Source organism: Taudactylus pleione, unplaced genomic scaffold, assembly GCF_031769625.1.
Source record: "Taudactylus pleione unplaced genomic scaffold, aTauple2 ptg002854l, whole genome shotgun sequence".
NCBI lineage: Eukaryota > Metazoa > Chordata > Amphibia > Anura > Myobatrachidae > Taudactylus > Taudactylus pleione.
The window spans coordinates 145,234-171,107 of record NW_028287226.1 but is presented as its reverse complement, the minus strand read 5'-3'; the positions used below and the strand labels follow the sequence as shown (position 1 = coordinate 171,107).

At 46.8% G+C, this 25,874-nt stretch overlaps 2 protein-coding genes across 2 annotated transcripts in view; one reads left to right on the top strand and one right to left on the bottom strand.

The window, feature by feature from the left end:
- Positions 1 to 4,324, bottom strand: part of COTL1 (coactosin like F-actin binding protein 1) — a 29,156-nt gene extending 24,832 nt beyond the window's left edge. Inside the window, exons 1-2 of the mRNA XM_088466341.1 lie at positions 4,050 to 4,324; positions 3,608 to 3,690 (exon numbers count right to left, since the gene is read on the bottom strand). Of these exons, the coding sequence (XP_088322467.1) occupies positions 3,608 to 3,690; positions 4,050 to 4,126 (160 nt within the window). The 5' untranslated portion in view covers positions 4,127 to 4,324. The remainder of the gene's footprint in view (positions 1 to 3,607; positions 3,691 to 4,049) is intronic.
- Positions 4,325 to 4,446: 122 nt separating this feature from the next.
- Positions 4,447 to 25,224, top strand: KLHL36 (kelch like family member 36). Its single transcript, XM_088466342.1, has 5 exons — positions 4,447 to 4,755; positions 11,885 to 11,994; positions 13,384 to 14,457; positions 16,388 to 16,545; positions 22,065 to 25,224. The coding sequence occupies exons 2-5, from the start codon at positions 11,935 to 11,937 to the stop codon at positions 22,612 to 22,614; spliced, it is 1,842 nt and encodes a 613-aa protein (XP_088322468.1). The 5' UTR covers positions 4,447 to 4,755; positions 11,885 to 11,934; the 3' UTR covers positions 22,615 to 25,224.
- Positions 25,225 to 25,874: the final 650 nt, after the last annotated feature.

Here is a 25,874-nt window from a genome sequence, read left to right as displayed (position 1 = left end):
TTATATAAAGTTACGGTTAGGTTGCTAAGGGCAACGTCTCAACTTTCTCTCTCTCTAATGTTTGGTATATCTCCCCCAAACCTTATCTGACCAGATTAGCCATAAAGTGTGATGAATAAATCCAGTTAATCCTTGGACCCCCCACACTGCCCCCTCCCGTTCCCTACTTAGCCTTGTACATTTTCCCTCCTCATTCTGATAGTTTTGTTCACTTTAAAGTTATTTAATTGGAATTCGGGACAATCGCTGTAGCCTGAGATTAGCGGAATTCATGTCATTCTGCGGCACTAATTCATGGATTTGACCCAGTCTGCTGGTCACACGTGGACAGACTAACATGGACCATCATCGCTGGACGGTTTATATGTAGTGTGTGATGTATACGGGGTTGGCATTTAGTATGATCTCTTCCAGGGCAAAACAATTCCGCCCCTGGTGAACGTTGGCGCAGCGCTCAGGTGTAATGTCTGAGAGCCAGCATTGGATAATGACCTCCAGGGAAAACAAATCTCCATCACTAGGGTGAGATAAGTATAATGTACAAAGCTAAATAATGGGCTCCTTTCAGGTCTGATTCTGCAAACAATGCAGCAAAACCAAATAAATGAGCGAAATACGATCGCGTCTCATTCTCTCATACTTAGCAAAAGGGCAAAATAATAGTAATGAGAAATTAAGAGGACAAAGAGTTGGGGGGAAGGGACAGAACCTTTGTCTGTGGACGGCGGAGAACTAATGCAGGAGAGGGCCTAACGCTGGATGTCGCGTGCAAAACCCAACAGGTGACAAATCTGCACAAACAGCGGAGAAAAACAGATTTAGCCTCCTGTTATTACGGCTATACCCAGCTGTGAGAGCGGCCCCCTGGGACGGATAATGGCACACTACAGAGGAGAGAAGCGATATAATTACAGACTGTCCTGACGGGTCTGTTTATCATGATAAAACCACCGCAGATACCGCACAAGGCGTCTCGGCAAGGCTGGCAGCGCAGTTTGCGTCCTGCGTAGGGATATTATTCTGCCATTAGCTACTAATAGAGCGCAGTGACCAGTACGACTGAGCGGAGAGGATAAAACAACTACAAATAAAATACTGTAGCAGTGATTTACGCATGATGCCGTTAATAGGCAAGGACGGGCGCCGGGCAGGACAGAGACGAGGCCATATACACACACTCTTCTCTCTCCAACCAGACACAATTTGCGCGGTTCGGTGATGGCCGCATTTACAGAGCGACACCTGATCGCGGCTCCTCAGATGCGTTATTGCAATGCGCAGAGTTTAGTGGCTGCTTAACTAAACGGGAAAATATGAAGTGTAAGCTGCACAGCGCCGGGGACTGATGACTCTCTGTAAAGTGCTGCGTAATATATGTGTTATATATATAGTGTGTATATAGTGTATATAGTGTGTGCGCCATATATATAACAAGCTATTACAGCGCTGAAGCCGACTAGACCCATTGGTTCTGCGGCCAGCGAAGTCCGGCCTCTGACTTTTCGCTGCAAATTGAATACGGGCCACGGTGTATGACTGGCAGAATATGGAAGTGACTTTCCTGGGTGCGGCTGGGCGCTGACGAGTGCCAGTCACACACTGATAAAAGGGGTGTGAGGCGTATATAGATAGGGTCACTGTTCATTAGTCATGTATGGATAAATACACAATGCCCACACCTAACACGTCTCATCATTGCCTACAACTACATGAGTATAGAAGAGGAAGGCGTGTTAGGGGGGACAGAACAGACAGGGGCCCCTGAGGGCCACACTTATTATATCAGATAGGGAGTGGCTGTAGTCAGTATACGTAACAGCCCTGGTCACACGGAGGCCTATCCTCAGAGAGAGGTCATTATGTTATACCCATATATAGCTGATCAGACAGTCACAGCCCCTCCCAGGTTATCTCACAGGGGAACAGTCACTTCCTCCCCTCCCTGCCCCACGACACTCACTTATGTTATACGGAAGCAGGACGCTCCCCCTGACAGCCGCTGGCTCCTCTTTAGTTGTGCTAGAGATATAGATCTATTACCACTGCTGGGTTTTATTGGACATAGCCTCGGTTACATCAGCTCTGTCCCATTGGACGCCTTCGGACGGGTGGTAATTTAGCATTTTGTTAATGAGAGGATTCAATTATAAACTCCAATCCTATATCAGCCACATTCTATGTATTACGATCAGCCAAGTCCTAGGTAGCCCACCACTCACAGACACCTTTACTATATTGCCACATCCCCCCACTGTTACTAAGAGGCTTCCCACCATTCTTAGAGGTTTTATAGATCACAAATAACATGTAAAATGATAACTACTCTTTTCTCTCGCTCTAGACGGCCCATTCTGCAGACGGTCCTCCCTTCCTATAGGGTTTGGTTGGGAGGATACACTCTGTAGGAGACAGTATCTAACCCTCTCTCTTCAGAGGCATTCTGTCCTGTGAATACCCCACGATCATTGTCCTATTACAGCTTGTTTGTAAAACAATAATATAGATAACTTTGTGTATAAATACGGAGTAGATACATTTCTGTACATTGTTACAATCATTAGCATCAGATGAAGTTGCAGAAGTAGAATCACATCCATCATCCCATGGGACAGCGCCTCTAGTGGCCAATCACATCATTACCACAAAGCAGCTTTTATACAGCTATAAATTTATTTTTCAGCTCAAAGTTATTTATTGATTGTTAATATTATTTCAGCATGACATCCGTCTCCACTACATAAAGGTTATACCGGGGCTGCTGGCATCTAACGGAGGCTCCTGATAGGCTCCTGCCGGCTTCTAGCCCCTGAATAGTACATTATATCATCCATCTCTGGGTGATACATAGTATACATAGTACCCCTGCATTTGCTGTGCTGCGTCAGTAACCCCGGTACAGAAGGGTTATGGTCATGTGTATGACACAGCGTCTGAGAGATCACCATACAGACTACAGTACCTGAGCAAGTTTCCAGTCATAGAATTATTATAGCAGACTACAGGCAGGCAATGTCTGGCTCATCTGTCAGCCATGCTGGGACTTGTAGTTACACAACAGCCAGGGGAAACGCACGCCTCCACCGTTAAGCTGTAATAATGTAGCTTGTTGTGTGTGAGAGGACACATACAGAGGAGATTATAAGGTTGCACAATCATCATATTACATAATGACATCTTACTGCTCTTATAGTCTTTATAAAAGTTATCCCTGATCCCTGCAACGTATCATAAGTGAAAACGCAATGGTGGAGAAGGAGAGGGCTATTGGTAATAATGGCATGTCACAGCATGTTATATCTGCACTGTAATGTGATATAGTGATAATAATAATATTCTTACTGGCTGTATTGTACTATAATAATATACTATATAATATACACAGGAGGGTCCCAACATTCTGTCCTATACCCTGTGAGCAGTGATCGGGGGTTAGGGAGGTCCCAGGTTTATGGTAAGGGCAGGGCTGAACAAGGCGGACACATTACCTATTGCACATTCCTAAAACATAGCCTCAGGACCCCTCCTAATGCAGGCTCCGTGCCAGGCCATTACTACAGCACCCGGATACATACAAATCAATGCCATGTACAATAGCCCCATCACTGACCTGTACAGGTTCTTACAAAGTCCTCGTAGTTTGCACCTTGGTCTCCGGGAACTATTGTGGAACCGTCATATTTAAATGTTGCCCTTTTGGAAGAGATAAAAATATATATATATACATAAATGCCTTTGTACATACAGTGTTAGCATCAGCATCTCTCAGTCATGTCAGCATGTAACTGGTTCATTACAAATAGAATATATACATTGCAGTGTACTTATAGGACACCAGAAAGCGCACAGTCCTATTAAGTATCAACAGATATGAATGTAAGCTCTTCAGCCCAGTTATTCCCATTAGCAGAGGTGCCCATCTATGCTGCATCCCAGCATTATATGACGATTGCAATAGTTACAAGTTAGCCCAGAAATTGCAGCAAGCACATTAGCGGCAGAGGGTGCAGTGGGTAAGTGCCCCAGCATGTAACAATCATCTGATCACTTACCAGCTAATGTCACTGGTGTCATCTCTAACTTCATTGTAAACTTCCCGGCAGGATTCCTTGTCAATTTTAGTTGCCATTATGTGACAGCTGCAAGTTCAATGCAAGACAGAGAGAGGGGAGAATAATCTGCAGCAGCAGCACAGAGTCCCTGCTAAGTCCTGGAACCAGGTCAGTGCTGAGTCCAAGGATGGGACAGAAGTGAGCAGGTCCCTGGTCTCAGTCCCTGATCTCAGCTCCTGTGCATGCAGCAGGGAGTTAACCCTTCTCCTCCCAGCATGAAACTGGAGATCATGGGCCAGCCCATCGCCCTCTGCTGCAGAGGGGGGCCTTCCTCCAGGGATCAGGCTGGCTTCCCCCTCCTGCAGGGTAATGGTTTATTCTGCTTCCTGCATGAGGCTTATTCAGCAGCAAAGCATTACTGGGATTTCCATGTGATGTCATGTAATATAGAATTTTGTCCATCAGAGGGGAGTGAGAGAGAGGGGTGCCACTGGCAGACACCCCCCCCCCCAAATCCACATGATGGGCCCATGAAGCATGAGACTGTGACTGTCACTACAAAACAATGGGAACCCTCTGAGGTCCAAGCAGGGGGAGCTGAGTGAGGATCCAGGCTAGGGGGGGCCGGCTGCTTATATGCATTAATAAGAAAGTGCATCAGGAGGAGGAGACCCAGGCAATGAGGAGGAGAGACCCCCTGCTGCAGGTAGGGATGCTGCAATAACAAGGGCCTATAGATATAATATATATATATACACACACACAGTGTTTTGCATGATAGCAGAAGCAGCGGTGGGTGAAATGCCCTTGCATGCATCAGAGGGGTGGTAGATTTGGGGTCCATGCCATCCCCCTGCTCGTGCAGAGCTGTCTGTCTGTATTAGCTGCAGAGGTAATAACTACAGTACCTGCTGGTATTCTGTATGGTGAGGCCGGGTCTCACGCGCCCTCTACCGGCCACTTGTGGAATTACACACAGAATGTCTCATTTGACAAGTGACCAAGTCACTGTGTAGTAAGCCTTCCTATTCCTATTGTGTAAATAATTACACGTGATGCAATCTCAGTCACCTGTGCTTATTCTCTGGGCTTTAAAAAACAAAAGTGTTAAATATACAAAAAAATGACATTACAAGACAGGCTGGGAATTATGGTTCACCAAGGCCTGGCTAGGCTGCGCCATGCAGGACGGGCTTAGGTAAGGTGCACCTTCTCTGCAGCAAAGCGTTTCTAGGAGACTAAGCCAAGCCTTGGCATACATGCTGTTATCGCAAAGCTTAAAGTCCTAAATGATTTGCGCACCAAGGGCGGTGCGTGCCCATCAGTGATGGTGGATTGCTGGCGTCCATGCCATCTGTGGTGGTAGAATAATGTTAGAACATAAACTGTATGCTGTGGCAGCCTGAGACAGCACTTACTACAGTTATAGGCTGTCTGGCACTGGCCTAGACCACCGTATCCCCCCTGCACACTGTACAAGGTTTCCGGAGTCACCAATGATGATTATAATAATATATAAAGGTGACTTCTCCCCCATTTGTATTCTGCACCAGTCTGTGCATGTGACACCCCCATTGTTTAAGCCCCTGCAGCTTCCTTTTCTTGTTACTGTTACATTATCTATATTCTGGGTAGTACTAATATTTTACAGTGTTTCTTTATCCATTACAGCAGTGATTTTCAACCTTTTTCAACTCGCGGCACACTACACAAGATTTTATAATTGCCAAGGCACACTATCCGGCGATGCGGTGTGCGCGGACTATGAAAAAATACACTACATTAGTTCCCGCAGGAACAAAACACACTACATTGGCCCCCACAAGAATAAAACACACTACATTGGCCCCCACAAGAATAAAAAACACACTACATTGGCCCCCACAAGAATAAAACACACTACATTGGCCCCCACAAGAATAAAAAACACACTACATTGGCCCCCACAAGAATAAAACAATCCCATTGGCTGGCCTAACAGAAAAAAAACCCCACATTGCTCCCCACAAAAAAAAACAACCATACCACATTGTGCCCCACAGAATTGCTCCCCACAGAAAAAGAAACCTATGGCTTGCCCCACATAAACAAAAAACAAAACACATTGTTCCCCACTAAATAGGCAAATATATGGCTGGATAACATATGGCTGGTTCTCACTAAAAAAAATGACATGTCTGGTTCCCACGAAAAAATAAACTATGGCTGGTACCCACGAAGAAGAAAAAAAATGTCTGGTCCCCACAAAACCCACATTTCTTCCCCCCTTGTCACTCACACTGCAGCAGGATCGCGTGCGGGCGGGCTTCCAGGCAGGCTGCAGAGCCTGCCTGGACAGAGCACGGGCTGGCTGATTGGCGCAGGGCGTTGGCTGGCAGAGCGGGCTGGAGGGCAGTGGACAACGCGGCGTGTGATGTCACGCTGCCGCATCTTTGCAGGTCACTACCCGGTCGCGCCTGAGTCTCCCAGAGGAGCTCAGCGGCCCGGGATGCTGAAGTACAGTAAAATGTGCCCGGTGGCTCTGACAGCCCCGCAGCACACTTCACAACCGGCCACGGCACACTAGTGTGCCGCGGCACACCGGTTGAAAACCGCTGCATTACAGGCTCTCTACAATCCTTTAAAAGGGCTCTCAATACCCACTACTTCATCATAGCCTTCCAGCTCTCATTCTATCCCACTACTTCATCATAGCCTTCCAGCTCTCATCCTAACCCACTACTTCATCATAGCCTTCCAGCTCTCATCCTATCCCACTACTTCATCATAGCCTTCCAGCTCTCATCCTAACCCACTACTACATCATAGCCTTCCAGCTCTCATTCTATCCCACTACTTCATCATAGCCTTCCAGCTCTCATCCTATCCCACTACTTCATCATAGCCTCCCAGCTCTCATCCTAACCCACTACTTCATCATAGCCTTCCAGCTCTCATCCTAACCCACTACTTCATCATAGCCTTCCAGCTCTCATCCTAACCCACTACTACATCATAGCCTTCCAGCTCTCATCCTAACCCACTACTACATCATAGCCTTCCAGCTCTCATCCTAACCCTCTACTACATCATAGCCTCCCAGCTCTCATCCTAACCCACAACTTCATCATAGCCTTCCAGCTCTCATCCTATCCCACTACTTCATCATAGCCTTCCAGCTCTCATCCTAACCCACTACTTCATCATAGCCTTCCAGCTCTCATCCTATCCCACTACTTCATCATAGCCTTCCAGCTCTCATTCTATCCCACTACTTCATCATAGCCTTCCAGCTCTCATCCTAACCCACTACTACATCATAGCCTTCCAGCTCTCATCCTAACCCACTCCTTCATCATAGCCTTCCAGCTCTCATTCTATCCCACTACTTCATCATAGCCTTCCAGCTCTCATCCTATCCCACTACTTCATCATAGCCTTCCAGCTCTCATCCTAACCCACTACTACATCATAGCCTTCCAGCTCTCATCCTAACCCACTACTTCATCATAGCCTTCCAACTCTCATCCTAACCCACTACTACATCATAGCCTTCCAGCTCTCATCCTATCCCACTACTTCATCATAGCCTTCCAGCTCTCATCCTATCCCACTACTTCATCATAGCCTTCCAGCTCTCATCCTAACCCACTACTTCATCATAGCCTTCCAGCTCTCATCCTAACCCACTACTTCATCATAGCCTTCCAGCTCTCATCCTAACCCACTACTTCATCATAGCCTTCCAGCTCTCATCCTATCCCACTACTTCATCATAGCCTTCCAGCTCTCATCCTAACTCACTACTTCATCATAGCCTTCCAGCTCTCATCCTAACCCACTACTTCATCATAGCCTTCCAGCTCTCATCCTATCCCACTACTTCATCATAGCCTTCCAGCTCTCATCCTAACCCACTACTTCATCATAGCCTTCCAGCTCTCATCCTATCCCACTACTTCATCATAGTCTCCCAGCTCTCATCCTATCCCACTACTTCATCATAGCCTTCCAGCTCTCATCCTAACCCGCTGCTTCATCATAGCCTTCCAGCTCTCATCCTAACCCACTACTTATAGCCTTCCAGCTCTCATCCTAACCCACTACTTCATCATAGCCTTCCAGCTCTCATACTAACCCTCTACTTCATCATAGCCTTCCAGCTCTCATCCTAACCCTCTACTTCATCATAGCCTTCCAGCTCTCATCCTATCCCACTACTTCATCATAGCCTTCCAGCTCTCATCCTATCCCACTACTTCATCATAGCCTTCCAGCTCTCATCCTATCCCACTACTTCATCATAGCCTTCCAGCTCTCATCCTATCCCACTACTTCATCATAGCCTTCCAGCTCTCATCCTATCCCACTACTTCATCATAGCCTTCCAGCTCTCATCCTAACCCACTACTACATCATAGCCTTCCAGCTCTCATCCTAACCCACTACTTCATCATAGCCTTCCAACTCTCATCCTAACCCACTACTACATCATAGCCTTCCAGCTCTCATCCTATCCCACTACTTCATCATAGCCTTCCAGCTCTCATCCTAACTCACTACTTCATCATAGCCTTCCAGCTCTCATCCTATCCCACTACTTCATCATAGCCTTCCAGCTCTCATCCTATCCCACTACTTCATCATAGCCTTCCAGCTCTCATCCTATCCCACTACTTCATCATAGCTTTCCAGCTCTCATCCTAACCCACTACTTCATCATAGCCTTCCAGCTCTCATCCTATCCCACTACTTCATCATAGCCTTCCAGCTCTCATCCTAACTCACTACTTCATCATAGCCTTCCAGCTCTCATCCTAACCCACTACTTCATCATAGCCTTCCAGCTCTCATCCTATCCCACTACTTCATCATAGCCTTCCAGCTCTCATCCTAACCCACTACTTCATCATAGCCTTCCAGCTCTCATCCTATCCCACTACTTCATCATAGTCTTCCAGCTCTCATCCTATCCCACTACTTCATCATAGCCTTCCAGCTCTCATCCTAACCCGCTGCTTCATCATAGCCTTCCAGCTCTCATCCTAACCCACTACTTATAGCCTTCCAGCTCTCATCCTAACCCACTACTTCATCATAGCCTTCCAGCTCTCATACTAACCCTCTACTTCATCATAGCCTTCCAGCTCTCATCCTAACCCTCTACCATCATAGCCTTCCAGCTCTCATCCTATCCCACTACTTCATCATAGCCTTCCAGCTCTCATCCTATCCCACTACTTCATCATAGCCTTCCAGCTCTCATCCTATCCCACTACTTCATCATAGCCTTCCAGCTCTCATCCTATCCCACTACTTCATCATAGCCTTCCAGCTCTCATCCTATCCCACTACTACATCATAGCCTTCCAGCTCTCATCCTAACCCACTACTACATCATAGCCTTCCAGCTCTCATCCTAACCCACTACTACATCATAGCCTTCCAGCTCTCATCCTAACCAGCTACTTCATCATAGCCTTCCAGCTCTCATCCTAACTTGCTGCTACATGCTCCTTCCTCCCGATCTTCTACCCCATCTGTGTCACACCTGTTTGTCTTCCCCTCCCTTTTAGAATGTAAGCTCTTACGAGCAGGGCCCTCTACCTTCTTGTGCTTCTCCTTACTTTACTTTCTTCTACTTCTTACTCCCCACTAGGGCACCTAACACTTGGTGATTATGCTCTGTTGCTTATCTGGGTGTTATGGTCGCTAATGTAGCAATGTATATTATCTATGTCCTCGTCCTGTATTGTATTGTAAGTCACTGGTCACTATTTATGTACTGTGTAAGGACACTTGGGGCGCCATATAAATAAATGATAATAATAATAATAATAATGACAGAATCCTATAGGAAAATACATTCCCCTCAATGCCCATGCACTGAGCTCTATCAGTGATCTGTATTAGTCTTTGCCTCCTTGTAAGTGAAGATGTTAAAGGAGAAGTAACTACAGACAGAACATGTCACATATACGACCTCAGATGTAGTCCAGGGTAGTCCCTAGTAGTATATAGCGGGTGCAGGAATGACCCCTGCCCTATGGTGATGTGACTAATGCCCACACAGGGTTACTTTAAGCTGCTGTCCGGGAAATCGGGGGTCGCTCAGGGGGGGATTTCTGTAAAATTATCCTGTCTCACATAGAAAAATGTTTAGTGAGCTTGGCATGGCCCAGCGATGAGAGATGCCCAGGTGAAATCTTCTGCGTGTTCTAGCGGAAGTGCGTAAGGGATCTGCCCATCGTATGAGGTGTAAGGATCGGAATCATGCTGGTTTGGGGACGGCATCCAGATGCCAGCTCAGGGGCATTATACCCAGGGTCACTCCTGGTCACTGGCACTTCCTATGACAGAGTAACATGAGCAGCGATAACGTACGTGGTAATTAGTTCTGATGGCCTTCTGCTATGTACATGACGCTGGTCCCAGGGGATTCAGTATGATTTACCGCCGACTGCTAATCCCGACAGCGGCAGCCCGACAGAGGAGGAAATCACGATCGTCCTCCGGGTAAGTATAACTAACCTAATTCCTCCCCCAACCCTCCTTAAGGGCTGCCTAAACCTAACCCCCCCCTTCCCCGCAGCCTAACCCTAAGCTCCCCCCGTGGGTGCCTAACCCCTAGTCCTCCCCGGGAGACCCTAACCTAACCCTCCCTCCCCCCGCGGCTGTCCGCTCCCTGCGCCCAGCTTACCTTCAATCGGTAAGCCGGGTGTCGGGCTCCCGGCGTAGGTCTAATGACAGGCGTCGAGATTTAGATGCCTGTCATTTGTACCTTGCCGGGATTAAGCAGACGGGAAGCCGGCGGTCGCTTCCCGACTGCTGCCCGTCCCAGGGTACCCGGCACATCTTCACCCAGTCTGCATTAAATCATGTTTCCTAATCATCCTACAAGAACCTCCCGAAATCCATCCCATGTTACAGAGATCGTTCATGATCGTGGTCTGTCTGCTGCTCTGGATTCAGGACGCAGTAGGAGCACAGGGACAGATGGGGAAAAGCAGCCTCACTATGGCGTCCTGCCACCAACACCTACAGGATCCGTGACTGGTACATGGGGCAGCTGCAACTGTTCATTGGCCACCCTGATGTGTCACTGGCAGGCACTGGGAGGGGGAGGGGGGGGGGCTGCGTCACTGACCCTGCAGACCAGCAATCGGCCATCAATAAACTTTCATCAGATCTGTACAAAGTAATATAATGAAAACCAAAGCGAACGTCTGATAAGTTGCAATTAAAAAATAATAATTGCTGCAGAGGATGGGGGCATCTGTCTTTTTACACTACTACATAGTCTGCTGGATCTGTCTCCTTTCTCTGACCTACAATTCCAGCGACAAAAAGTTTACACAAAATCTCAATTTTTTTAATTTTTTTATTTTTTAACCTTTAGTCTACGGACATCAAATCGTTTTGGAATTGAAAAATTGTTTAACTGATAATTTGATAGAAATTTTTATTGCATTTCAATTGTTTTAATAATGTTAGAGTGTAATGTGACCGTATCTTTGCTTTGCGGGATCATGCACATCGTCATTTCCTCCCGCCTAAATTCTGCGCACGCTGTGCGGCACCGGGGGTCAGGCCATGTCCCTATACCGTATATAATAGGATGCATTGTGTAGATCTTTGGGAAAAGCACATTTTATCTACACTTCCACCAACGGAACAAGAAGCTTTAAACACACACATGTAACACGTGTAATAACCCCCACATTCTTTTTATATTACACAAATAAGTATTTTATTAGTTATTTAATGCCATATACACAATTATTTTCTCTGCGCTTGCGCTGTCTGGGGATAATGACCTGCGTGTGTAAACGTGTGTATTCCTCTATAACACATAGGGCCTGCCGAGTTTGGGGGACTCTCCGTAGAGGGAACCATCTGATCGGAGATGGAAGGGACCAGGCAGAGCAGGGTGTCCCGACCACAGAAGATCAGCGAGTCATCAAAGGTACGAGCGTCCTGTCCAGTATAGAGCTGAGCGCCCCGTCCGAGCTGTACAGAGTTCCTGGTTTTATTCCCACCAATTACCCATAGGCACCTGCTGGGTTGTTGGTGCAAGACCTCTAACTTGGTTTAATATTTATTGGTATCCTAAAAATATAAAACCTCCGGTACTGTGACAGACGTAGAGATTTCCCATTGTATGTTGCCCAGTTTAGTAGTGGAGTGCAAGCTCTTTTGTCCGGTCATTTCTGATGGGAATTGGACTAAGCTGGAAATCACATAGGAATACTAATGCATTTCAGTGACCTTTAGATGAGATCCTCATACACTGCTTCACAAAACCAAAACAAGGCTCTATCATCTGGGAGTGACGGCATTTAACACTGACCATTAAAATAATTAGTTGTCTTAGGGCCTGATTCAGAGCCGGACGCAATTAGCGCTCGCTCGTCCAGAAAATAGGGGTGGCTATTCAAATGAACCGTTCGCTCTTTGCGGTCTGTTCACGTCTCTAGGTCTGAACGAGCGAACAAAACTTGCGGTCGTTTTTTGGAAAAATATGCCCCCTGGCCGCTCGCATCCTACGTCATGTCCGCTATTTATTAGATTAATTGAGTACATCGACCAGGGTATGAACTGCTCGCTATTCTTGTGGTTGGTTTTTCCTACCACAATCTTGCGAGCAGTTCTGGCTAAAAAATAACCCAGTGACGTGGTCAGTGACGCCGCTGTATTAATTATGCACACCCTTAAAATGCCCGTTTGACCTTTAAGCACGCCTGCGTTCGGATCTCCACTCCCCGTTTTCAAGCACCTTCCCCTGTTACCACCCACATACGCCTCTTTCTGTCACTCAAATTTTCAGGCATTCGCTATTTTGCGAGCACATGAATTTCGACCGCACTGACTGGTTCGCGCATGCGTATTACGATCCGTACGCACGCGCAGTTGGGCAAACATCGCTCGGAGCGAACGAGCGGCCGCTTACGAGCGGCTCTGAATCAGGCCCTTAGTCCTGTAAGTCTCTTATGGTGACCACGGTCTTAAGACAGATACATTTCCAAATTAACATTCCCTTATATGGATTATGCAGGTAAAATACATTAGTGTTACCCTGGCATTCCACTGCGGCTGTGTTGATAACTATTCCCTCTGAGACTGCAGTCATTTCAGCTGCTGTGACATCATCAGTCCCATCCCCTGGGACCCCACGTTTCCCAAACGGTCAGTCACACTGTGTGCTCTGTGACAGGAGCAGCACCGCACCCTCATCCTGGACAAATGTACTTAGGTGTTATTATACTCCGTGATACACAATGCTTACTAGATTTTGCCGGATAGTGGATTTACTTGTCCTTTTTTGTTCAGTGATGTTTCCTTTGTTAATCCCCAGCTGTTCCGATGGGCCGAGCACTCCTGCATCGTCCTCCACAGCCTCAACGAACAGAGGCAGAAAGGCCTCTTCTGCGACGTCATTCTGGTGGCCGATGACCAAAGAGTCCCCGCTCACAGGAACTTTCTGTCGGCCTGCAGCGACTACTTCAACTCCATGTTTACTATCGGCATGAGGGAGGTCCACCAGAAAGAGGTGGAGTTGGTAGGTGCCTCGTACATAGGCCTCAAGGCTGTCGTTGACTTCTTGTACACCAGCAATCTCACGCTGGATGGAGGCAACACCGATTATGTCCTGGAGACGTCCCACCTCCTCCAGATCTGGCCAGTGGTGGATTTCTGCTGCGAGTATTTGGAAAGTGAGGTGAATGAGGAGAATTATCTGTACCTGCAAGAACTGGCTTCCATGTATTCTCTGGAGCGCCTGGAGTCTTACATCGACTCGTACGTCCTGCACAACTACAGCACTCTGTCCTTCACCAGCGATTTCCTGCAGAACGTCTCAGTCCAGAAGCTGTGCCGGTATCTGATGAGCAACCAGGTCCAGCATGTAAGCGAGCACGACCTCCTGCAGTCTGCTCTGCAGTGGTTGACTCATTGCCCGGAGCGGGAGAGCCAGGCCTACCAAGTCCTCCAGAACATACGCTTCCAGCTGATCTCCAAGAGTGACCTCTTGCATCAGGTCCAGCCAGCCATTTCTTCCCTCCTGCCGAAAGAGGCAAATTGCGAGAGCTTGGTGGAAAAGGCCATCTATTACCACAATAACGTGGCCGCGCAGCCCTTGCTCCAGGACACCCGCAGCACTTTGCGCATGGGGGCAGAGGAACTTCTCTTTGTAGGTGGGGAGGTTTCTGAGCACAGCTTGGAGTTGAGCGATGACGTCTACAGTCTGGACGTGAAGAGGGAGCGGTGGCTGCCGGAGACGCAGTTGCCGGCGAGTAGAAGTCACCACTGTGTCATCGCCCTCGGCAACTTCATCTATGTGGCCGGAGGGAGTTACTCTAGGGACAACGGTGGGGATGCGGCATCCAACCTTCTCTACAGGTATGATCCCCGCTGGAGTCAGTGGATCCAGGTGAGACGGTCATGCAGGAGGCAATGGTCAAATGTAGCTCTACGTGTCTAATGTCAATCGGTGATTAACAGGCCAAGTCACGGGCGCTTCTAGCGGGTCACTCTGGGCAACGAGTCCTGTGCCTCCATTGCCAGGTATTAGTCGGTGTAGATGAAGGCGGTGGCACAAGAACACGTATTGTAAAGGTGGAAAATTAAGCATGAAATACACTCTAGCGGGATAGGAAAGTGTAAGGCTCATTCATCCCTACGGTTAGTGGGTTACCTGTAATATTGGGAGACAGCGGACAGAGGGCCTGATTCAGACCCGGTCGCAAGCACTGAGCACTCGCATCACAAGTGATGTCAGTGGAGAAATTCCGGCTCTGTTAGAGCCGAAATCTCTCTGGGGCTTGCGGCAACGAGACCCTACCACAAGCATCTCGTCGCAAGCCCGACCATCGCGACCATCTTCCTGGCCGCTCGCTATAGCTGTGGGTGGTCACCCACAGCTATGTGAGCGGCCAGGAGGCCGTTCTAAAAAAAAAAAAAAAAAAAAAAAGACAGGCCCTGATTCAGAGCGAGCGCTCTGTCAGAGCGTCCGGCTCTGAATCAGGGCCTCAGCACGAACCACGCATGTACATGTTCTGCTGTGTGTCTGATTCACAATCGTTTTACTCCAGGGTTCCCTGATATTCAGTAAAAGATCCGTTTGCCCGGTATTCTAAGATACCGGCTCCAATGCCCGTCCATACAACCAGGGGTTCTCAACTCCAGTCCCCAGGTACCCCAACAGGTCATGTTTTGTGGATTTCTTTAATCATGCACAAATGAGTTAATCTATTTTGCTCGCTCAGTAATCATCCCACCTGCTTCCACAAACAGAAATCCTGAAAACATGACCTGCTGGGAGTACTTGAGGACTGGAGTTGAGAACCACTGGGTACAACCCTGGGGACGGCTGTGGGGTCAGTTTGGGTTCATGTTTTGCACCCTTATGTAGGAATTTGTCTTTATATCATATTGCCAGAACTACCTGGATAACATTGATATTATTATTTATAATGGTTTACGTTATTTCTTCACTGAGCGGTCTGAGTCTTTTTCCAGGACCGCTGCATAAACGCGCCTTCTATGTCACAAGACAATCGGCGAGTTCTTCCTCCTTTGCAGCAAATTAATAAAACGCTGTGATTAAGGACATGACCCCCATTTGTGTGAAATGACTAATCCAGTGTCTCCCGAATCCAGCCCTCGTAGCACCCTAGTAGTGCATGTTTTCTATATCTCCTTGCTGGAGCCCAGGTGTAATCATTACTGACTGACACAGTTTACAGTAGTGGGTACTACGTGCACTGTTTATGTGTCCTGTCCTGGGGACTGTATTTGGGAGTATCTAATCTGGGACTAATCAGTTACTAAGAAGACTGTAATACCCCTTCACCCTAGCCGCAATAACCCGGGTTACTGTGCAGTGGGAAAGGGCCAGGTTGATATAAGCTGGGTCGGGTGATCCGGCATTTCAGCCCTGGTAATGAGCAGGATTGAAAACCGTTCAACCCGCTCGCAATGCAGTGTGAACGGGTAACTTGGGTCGATGCGATCCGGGTTCTGTTCACACTGTAGAAAGAGCCGGTGCTTGGAGACTATCTCATGTTCAAGTGCCGGCATAGCATGTCATAGTGGTGACATCATCGACCTGGCAATAAGCCAAGACGTGCCGCTAGTCTGAAAGGGGTCTCAGCCCGGGATAGATGCAAAATCTTGGGTGCGACCCAACATTGCGATCTGAAAGGGGTATCAGCCTATTGAACAGACCCATGAAACTTTAGGTGTTTGGTCGCTGTCTGACGTACTGTCTCCACCTCTCCCCACCCCACCCCCACCCTGTGCCAGACCTATTTCTTACATATTGTTTTGTCTCCTTGGAACGTGACGACAAATGTTGGCAGGTGGCCTCCATGAATCAGCATCGGGTGGACTTCTATTTGGCAGCGGTGACCGACAAACTTGTGGCAGTTGGCGGCAGGAATGAAAATGGCGCTCTCTCTTCCGTTGAGATCTACTGCCCCCAGCTAGATACCTGGAACTATGTCTCCGAGCTCCCGAGGTGACTATAAGGATTATTAGGTGCAATGCTCACGCCATGTTCTGTGCTGCCTCCTGCAGGGGAAATGCTGACATTGACTGACATCACCAATACATTGTGTTGGCTGAGGTAGCTACGCGTTTCACCACTGGCAGCGATAGGCAGAGTGCAGACGTCTCTCCACAAAACTATCGCCATATCTGGGAATGATCCTGTGGGAAATCCATTGTTCCGGCCCCCTGGTAGTGGATGTTGGTCTGATGAAAGACCCTGGGGTCCTCAGCAATGATCACTGAGCGGCCGGATCGGTCTAGTTGGGCCGCCTGCTACGCAGTTTTATTGAAAAGTGATCCTGTGACCCTGTGCGCTGACGCAGGGACAGGATGGGCCCCCTTGTGGTCCCTTCAGCCTATGCAGGAAGTTTCTTTTGTGACTCTCCAGCCAGCAGCGATAATTAACACACGATAAGTAATTATCTGCGCACGGTAATGATGTAGCGAGCCATAAACCACATGAGCTGGCCACAGCGTATAGGACAGTGATTCCCAACCTCCATCCTCAAGGCACACTAACAGTCCTGGTTTTAGTGATATCCATGCTTAAGTACAGATAGTTAAATCAAAATAACTGAGGTACTAATTTAGTCACCTGTGCTCAAGTATGGCTATCCTTAAAATCTGGACTGTTCGTGTGCCTTGAGGACCGTGGTTGGGATTCCCTGGTATAGGAGAAGGCACCAATGGGTCTTACAGTGAGAGGGACTAATATTAAAGGAAGTGATGTCGGCAACGGAAGTTAATCAAGGAAATGTACATCCCAAGCACTATAGACATGGGAGACAAATGGCTGGTACAGAGGAGCTGATTAAGACCCGCTCGCTAGGATGCTATCGCTCGTTGCTGGCCGATAGTTGCAATCTGCGCATGCGTATGTAACACAATGCGCGTGCGCGAACCTCTGCGAAAGATCGGGAAGCGCTCGCTCACCCAGCATAGACGGCCCAGTGGAATGAGTGACAGGAGAGGCCGTTTGTGGGTGGTAACAGGGGCGGGGCAGTAGTAATGGGGGAGTGGAGGTGGGAACACAGGCGTGCCTGAGTGTTGCATAATTACCAGGCAGCGTCATAGTACACGTCACCTGGTTGTATTTCACACTGAAGTGCTTGCAGTGCTTGTGGCCAGGAATAGTCAACCGCAAGCGCTGCGATCACATCCGATGGTACCCGATGTACCGATGTTTTCATGCACTTCCAGGAGATGACGTGCGCAAGTGGGCGTCTTATGAATGGCTAGTTGGCATCTGCATACACAAAGGGATCGCACGCCAAGACATAGTGGGCGTGCTAACACCTTGCTGTACGATCATCTAGCGAGCGGGTCTGAATGAGCTCCAGAGTCCTGAGATTCCCTCCATTCATAGTCCTATTAAAGCAAACACCTGAAAATAGGGATCAGTGATATGCCCTCTCTTTAATGTGCCTTTGTACACAGCTGGAATTAGGGTACTGTAATGTCAGAGGATATGAGGTATAACAGGTGATCGGTCTGCTAAAAAAAAAAAAAGAAATTAGATAATTCTTTCGTAGCAGCTGTCCCACGGTGGGATATACTGTATGGGAACAGGGTTCTGGACATTATTGTGCAATCCAGTATCTGTAGGGGCAGCAGCAATCCCCCCCCCCCTTCACCCTGTGATCTGCCTCATTTATCTACTTTCACATGGTGCAGGGCTGCTAGATACTGCCAGTGGCCACTGGGCACTGCCCTCCTCACCACATGCCAGGTATTTATTATACCCCCAGGTTCAGCATACATATTTGAAGAATAAATGAGCTATTTAGAATATTTTTATTCTCTCTACATACAGTCAGGTGCATAAATATTGGGACATTGACAGAATTTTCATATTTTGGCCTCTAGTCACCACCACAATGGCTTTGAAATGAAACAAACAAGATGTGATTTACCTGCAGACTTTCAGATTTAATTTGAGGGTAATTACATCCAAATCAGGTGAACGGTGTAGGAATTACAACGGGTTCTATATGTGCCTCCCACTTTTTAAAGGGCCAAAAGTAATGGGACTATCAACTCAAAAGCTATTTCATGGACAGGTGTGGGCTATTCCCTCATTATTTCATTATCAATTAAGCAGGTACAAGGTCTGGAGTTGATTCTAGGTGTGACATTTGCATTTGGAATCAGTTGCTGTCGACTCTCAATATGAAATCCAAAGAGCTGTCACTATCAGTGAAGCAAGCCATCATTAGGCTGAAAAATCAAAACAAACCCATCAGAGAGATAGCAAAAACATTAGGTGTGGCCAAATCAACTGTTTAGAATATTCTTAAAAAGAAAGAACGCACCGGAGAGCTCAGCAACACCAAAAGACCCGGAAGACCACGGAAAACAACTGTGGTGGATGACAGAAGTATTATTTCCCTGGTGAAGAAAAACCCCTTCACAACAGTTGGCCAAATCAAGAACACTCTCCAGGAGGTAGGTGTATATGTGTCAAAGTCAACAATCAAGAGAAGACTTCACAAGAGTGAATATAGAGGGTTCACCACAAGATGTAAACCATTGGTGAGCCTCAAAAACAGGAAGACCAGATTAGAATTTGCCAAACAACATCTAAAAAAGCCATTACAGTTCTGGAACAACATCCTATGGACAGATGAGACAAAGATCAACTTGTACCAGAGTGATGGGAAGAGAAGAGAAGGAAAGGAACTGCTCATGATCCAAAACATACCACCTCATCAGTGAAGCATGGTGGTGGTAGTGTCATGGCATGGGCATGTATGGCTGCCAATGGAACTGGTTCCCTTGTATTTATTGATGATGTGACTGCTGACAAAAGCAGCAGAATGAATTCTGAAGTGTTTCGGGCAATATTATATGCTCATATTCAGTCAAATGCTTCAGAACTCATTGGACGGTGCTTCACAGTGCAGATGGACAATGACCCGAAGCATACTGCAAAAGCAACCAAAGAGTTTTTTAAGGCTAAAAAGTGGAATGTTATGCAATGGCCAAGTCAATCCCCTGACCTGAATCCGATTGAGCATGCATTTCACTTGATGAAGACAAAACTGAAGGGAAAATGCCCCAAGAACAAGCAGGAACTGAAGACATTTGCAGTAGAGGCCTGGGAGAGCATCACCAGGGATGAAACCCAGCGTCTGATGATGTTTATGCGTTCCAGACTTCAGGCTGTATTTGCCTGCAAAGGATTTGCAACAAAGTATTAAAAAGTGAAAGTTAGATTTAGGATTGTTTAGTTTGTCCCATTACTTTTGGCCCCTTAAAAAGTGTGAGGCACATATAGAAACCGTTGTAATTCCTACACCGTTCACCTGATTTGGATGTAATTACCCTCAAATTAAATCTGAAAGTCTGCAGGTAAATCACATCTTGTTTGTTTCATTTCAAAGCCATTGTGGTGGTGACTAGAGGCCAAAATATGAAAATTCTGTCAATGTCCCAATATTTATGCACCTGACTGTAAATGCAGATTTTCCACAGATGTAATCCAAAATCGTTTAGTAAAACATAGTTACCTCTTCCAGTCAGTGACCAGATTGGAGGCGATATCTCTCCCAGCGCCCCAGTCCCTTCAGGCGATATCCGGTATTGCAGTTGTTCAGCTTTTCCCCGTACATTCTGCTATGGATTATACAATGTATAGTATATTGTTACAGGTTTGTGATAATTCAGATAGAGAATACACAACACAGGTCAGTAATAATCTGAATGTTCTAGTTTGACAGTTCTCCAGGTGCCAAATATAGGGGTCAGCACAATTAGGGGCGATGGGGAGCGCTGGCAGTGTCACCCTAAATAGTCTCAATTTCACCCTTAAATCGCCTCTAAGTTGAGCATTTTAGTTCAAAGCCCCATAGGGGTGCGTCATAAGATGCGCAGTGTAGGGGCTACTGTAAGTGCTGAGCGCACGGCATCAACCCCATAGAGCGTATAAAGTATTAGTCATTGTTCTGTAATAATGGGCTAAAAAGTGACTTAAAAGCTTAATTTGGCTGAAAGTTATATTCTATAGAAACATGCAATATATCCAAGTCATCTTTAAATAATGTTAAATAAAAGTTACGATCTTTCCTAATACCTGTATGACCAAAAACTCAGTCCTCGCAGTCCAGGTTTTAAGGATATCCGTGCTTGAGCAACGGTGAATTAGCTGGTACTTCAGTCATTCTGATTGAACCATCTGTGTGTCCCTGTCATGGCCACTTATATTATTCTCCATATCTGTTATGTGCTTGTCTGCCACGTCTTAAGGTGCGTATCCACTAGAGGAGCGTGGAACGACTGTATGATTACAACATTGTAATCGTGCAATCGTTCATCATACTGTGCAGTGGATAATGTGCCCACACTGGACGATATGTCACTCAGTGCAGGCACCCTCCCTCATCCCCGAACATGCCCAACCTGTTGGTATCGACAGGTTGGCCTGCATGTCCAGATGATGATAGATGTCGAAAACGACCAGCTGGAGAGCGCATCGCTGGTCGTTTTCTACATTTTACTGCACGATTTATGTAGGATTAATGAGCGATTGAACGATAACGATGTCGTAATCGTTCAATCGCCCATTTTAATCGTCTAGTGGATACGCGCCTTAAGGCCGAATTCTCCCGTCTGCTCTATGATTGGATGGACACTTCCTCTCCCTACGTGTAATTGTCACCATGTTGTACTCCCCGTCATGTGACTGTATTATTCTGTCCTGTGCCTACGCTGTGGCTAGCTGCTGTGCATTATACACGCGTGTTTATGTTTACCCCTTGTAGGGCGCTGAAAACACATTGTAAGAAATGAATAATAATTATAACCGGGGATATCCTTAAATTCTGGACTGTTGGGAAGCCTTGAGAACGGAGTTTGGGAACCACTGGTTTAGATTACTAATAATAAAGTCATTTTTGAGAAGGACTTAGCAAAACTAATGATCCATAATGAAAGTCTCTTTTACGCTTAATTTATTATAAAAATGAAGTTTAGGAATGCAATTCATGGTAACTTGTACAAATAAATATTTATTAAATCTGAATTCATGTAAATGGCCCATTCATTTCAGTGGAGTGTCTGACCTGACTGTAAAAATCTGCTTGGCCAATGATGATGTCGGCATGTAAATGACATCACAGGCTGTTCCCCCAATCACCACACAACCTGCTCTGTACCATCTGTCCCACAGACTCGGTTGTTGGGGGACCGGCGGAATGAGTTGATTGTACTATTTTGTTCAGAACTTATCCTGGAACCGCCATATTTGCCTAACAATTGCGCTCCAGCCGAAAGAGTTTTATTTATTGTAGACAGGAAGTTTCCTCCTAGCAAATAACACGGAAGCTCCCGACCCCAACTCCTAATGCAAATAAGACGTCCATGATTAATGAGTTGTATACATATATTTTATTCCCTATTATAGAAGACATAACCCCAGCGTATACAGTACAAGGTGTATATTTCGCTATGAATAAATGCCTATATAATTCCGCTGCTGTTATATTTCAGATTGACATACGGACATGCTGGGACTGTCCATAAGGACACCATATACATCTCGGGAGGACACGACTACCAGATCGGACCTTACAGGAAAAACTTGCTGTGTTATGACCCTCGCGCTGACGTTTGGGCAGAGAGGAGACCGATGATCACCGCCAGGGGCTGGCACAGTATGTGTACCCTGACGGACAGTATATACTCTATAGGGGGGAGTGACGACAACCTGGAGTCCATGGAGCGCTTCGATATACTCAGCGTGGAGTGTTACAGCCCCCAGTGCGACCAGTGGACGCGCATAGCTCCTTTATTGCAGCCTAATAGCGAGTCGGGGGTGGCTGTTTTGGACAGCAAGATCTATATCCTGGGCGGATACAGCTGGGAGAGCACAGCCTTCTCCAGAACTGTGCAGATATATGACAAGGAAAGGGGGAAGTGGGCGAAGGGCACGGACTTGCCCAAAACCGTGGCTGGCGTATCCGCCTGTGTCTGCGTGCTGAAAAGCAGACGCAATGACGGAAATAAAAAAGCAGCGAGGCGGGAAGGCAGAGACCGGTGAGGGGCTGACGCGGTGGAGGACCCCACATGGTGTGTACGGGGTCTGTTATGTGGGAGAATGAGAGGAAATGGACCTTCTGTCTGGGCAGATGGTTCCTGCGCTACCCAGACACGGCCTCGCCTTTACATGACAGCAACGCATTTCTCCACGCGCCATTCTCTCTTTTCATTTAATTGCCGAATTCACAGATCCCACCAATCAGGCAGCATAATTGTGTCGACTGTGATAATCTATTTAAGTCTTCTTTTTTAGTAAATTTCTTTATATAGAGTCGTAGTTTTAAGTACGTTTTACAAAAGCGAAAAAAAAAAAAAAAAACCCTCCTTTGTGCTTTGGCTGTTCTGCATTTGTACTTAGGAAACAGGCTCCGCCTCCTTGGGTCACATGGTCACCTTTCACGACGGAATGAGGTAAAACGCCCCTAGATTCAAACTTTTTTACTTTATTTTAAAATAATCCACAATCGTCACAGGTACATTTTAAACTAGGCCATGTTGGTGGGGTTACAGCCGTGTACAATGTTCAGTACTGAGAGTGATCCAGCATCAAAGGTGATCTTTTAAGAAAATGGTCAATTCACTTCTCTTCATCGCCCCCCAACAATGTGTTGGAGTGATTCTAGTGTGATAAGCAAATTACCCCAATTTTTTAAAAATAGGAAACATCTTAGTTAATTGTCCCCCAGTATTTCTGTCATTAAAGTTATGTGTACGTAGTAACTGAATTGCAGAGTCTGAGAGTGACCTATTGGTGTTAAAGCATGGCCGCCTTTCCGCGGGACGGAGGCACGCAATGTTACGTAGAAATACATGGGCGAACATATCTTATAACGCCAAAAATTAGATGTCTTGTACCGTAAAGAGACAGATTTGATGCAGCTTGTATTGTATATTTTTGTATTAGATAAATGTCCTTTTTATCGTTTTAGGATGGCCGTAAATAAGGTAAATCTGTGCGCTGGTACCGGTGAGACGTTAAACTGTATCCTGACCACTAAAGGGTAATGCCATCGGTTTCTATGAAGCCGGTTTGGTAAGCGGGCGATGTGCGGCCGCCCCTATATAGTAATTACAGGAACCTGCACTACAGTACCAGCTTTTACCATAGATACCTATTTTACCCCTGTATCGCCTATTTTGTACTGATGACGGTCCTTTGCTCCTGGTTTGTTATCGGTGTAATTATTTGTAAACCGTACACTGGGGTTTTATAATAGGATATTGTTAAACTGCACATTTTTCTTGTTTTAATTATCTTTTAATGATATTCTAGGCAGACCCAGAGGCACTGAACGGTTAATGTGTGTTATCCCAGAATACTATGTAACATCATTATAATGCCCCCTGAGAAGTATGTGAGATATATGTATGAAACTGGTGCACAGGTAACAGTGCTGTTACCATAGCAACCTGCCAGTTGTTGCCTTCACTACCTGTACTGTAAATTGACATCATGTGATCTGGCTGCTATGGTTACAGTACCTCTGCTGTGCATTCACGTCTGTATATACACAGCTCCCACAATGTCTGAGCGGCGTATACACCTCGCACGCTGCAGTTACAGTGTACGTGTTACATTCTTATACTTTACATAAAATAAAAATGTCACCGATTCCGTCTATACGCGCCAAGATGGAGGACTGAGTAAATCATGTCTGCGCCAGCTGCTCTCTACGGTCCAGGTTTTATATATTAGTACCCAGCAGAGGAAATGACTCCTTATTCTTTAACCAGTGCTTTACGTGCGCTATCAGCTGCTCTGCTTCCCTTATTCCAATGCCGCCCTATACTGTACACAACACGCATACGGGTGTGCGGCACCATCGCCCCTATTTACTGCACTCTCTCACTCACAGACTGGCTGTAGTATAATATGCTGACGTTCTGAACGTCCACGCCACAATGTCAACATGGTCCGAGTGTCGACGTGGGCATTGTGTCAACATAGGGCATGTTGTGTCAACATTCGGTGTGTCCATGTAACGTTTTCTACTGTTAGAGCTCCATCCCTAACGGCCGCCTAACCCTACTTCTCCTTGCCTTTATTATATTGTATTCTCCTGGCACAAGGATTCATTTACAACAGCACTGCATCTCACACCCTGCTCTGAGCCCGAATTCCCATCATTTTGCTGGGAGCCCTATAGGGCTGCGAGCACTTTTATGCGAATTCGGGCTGCTGCCAAGTGCGTCTGTTGCCGCCATGACTCACCCCCCCGCGAGGAGATCATCACAGACAACGGGACTGAGCCCCTAGTTGTACAGCCAGGTGTTTCCTTAGCTCATCCTACCTGCTGTGAGGGATTGGTCAATAGATAAGAAACTGTTAATAAAATAAGAAATAAATAGATACAAAAGGGGTTGACCCCAATCCTAGTGAATAGGCTCTGTTCATTCTATGTATAGGCAGGGACACACAATGTATTTACCCCTCACCAATGGCCCACAGACAGGGACCGATTACCAAGTCCCAAACCCACAAACACCCCTGGCAGGATTCACAAGACCCAATTCATAAGTATCACAAAACATTTTGGCATAACTCAGAGCTGCAGCGCATCTAAATTCACAGGATAAGATTCCTGGGCTGCTCGTTCTGTATTTCATTACAGCAGGGATGGGGAACCTCAGGCCCGGGGGCTGTATAAGGCCCCCCGGCATCATTTGGTCTGGCCCTCTGAGCTGTATTCTGCTGGCCTCATCTGGCTATCTGTGCCCAGAATGTCACCCTGCAGCCAGAATCTATGCAGCAGTGCTGCCAGGGGCGTCCTTAGGATGCATCATATAGTCACAACGCTGCCCTTACAGCTCCCCGGAGCATCCTCATGATGATCCGGGTATTGCTGTAATCACTGACGATTGTGGCCAAGCCCCCGTGCAACGCTACATGGAGGGGGCGTGGCCTGCACCAGGCCCGCAAATAATGTTATATATATCGAAATGGCCCTCTGCAGAAAAAAGGTTCAGCACCCCTGCACTACGGCCTAGACTGGGAACGTGATGCAGTTTGCAGAAAAGCACATGTGCCGGCGCACTCCAATATATAATGTATCAACTGAAACAAATAAATAGCACATTTTTGCTTTGTAAATAGGAATTTTTCTGCATGTCACACCAACCGCGGACAGGTTGTGTAATGCTGAGTCACTGAGGTCTGTTGTGGGGACGATAAATTGTACCAGAAACAAAACAAAATTGAAAGATGTCAATAAGTTGTGTCTATGCTAACATGCAATCTACATTACATCATGCAGGGCCGTA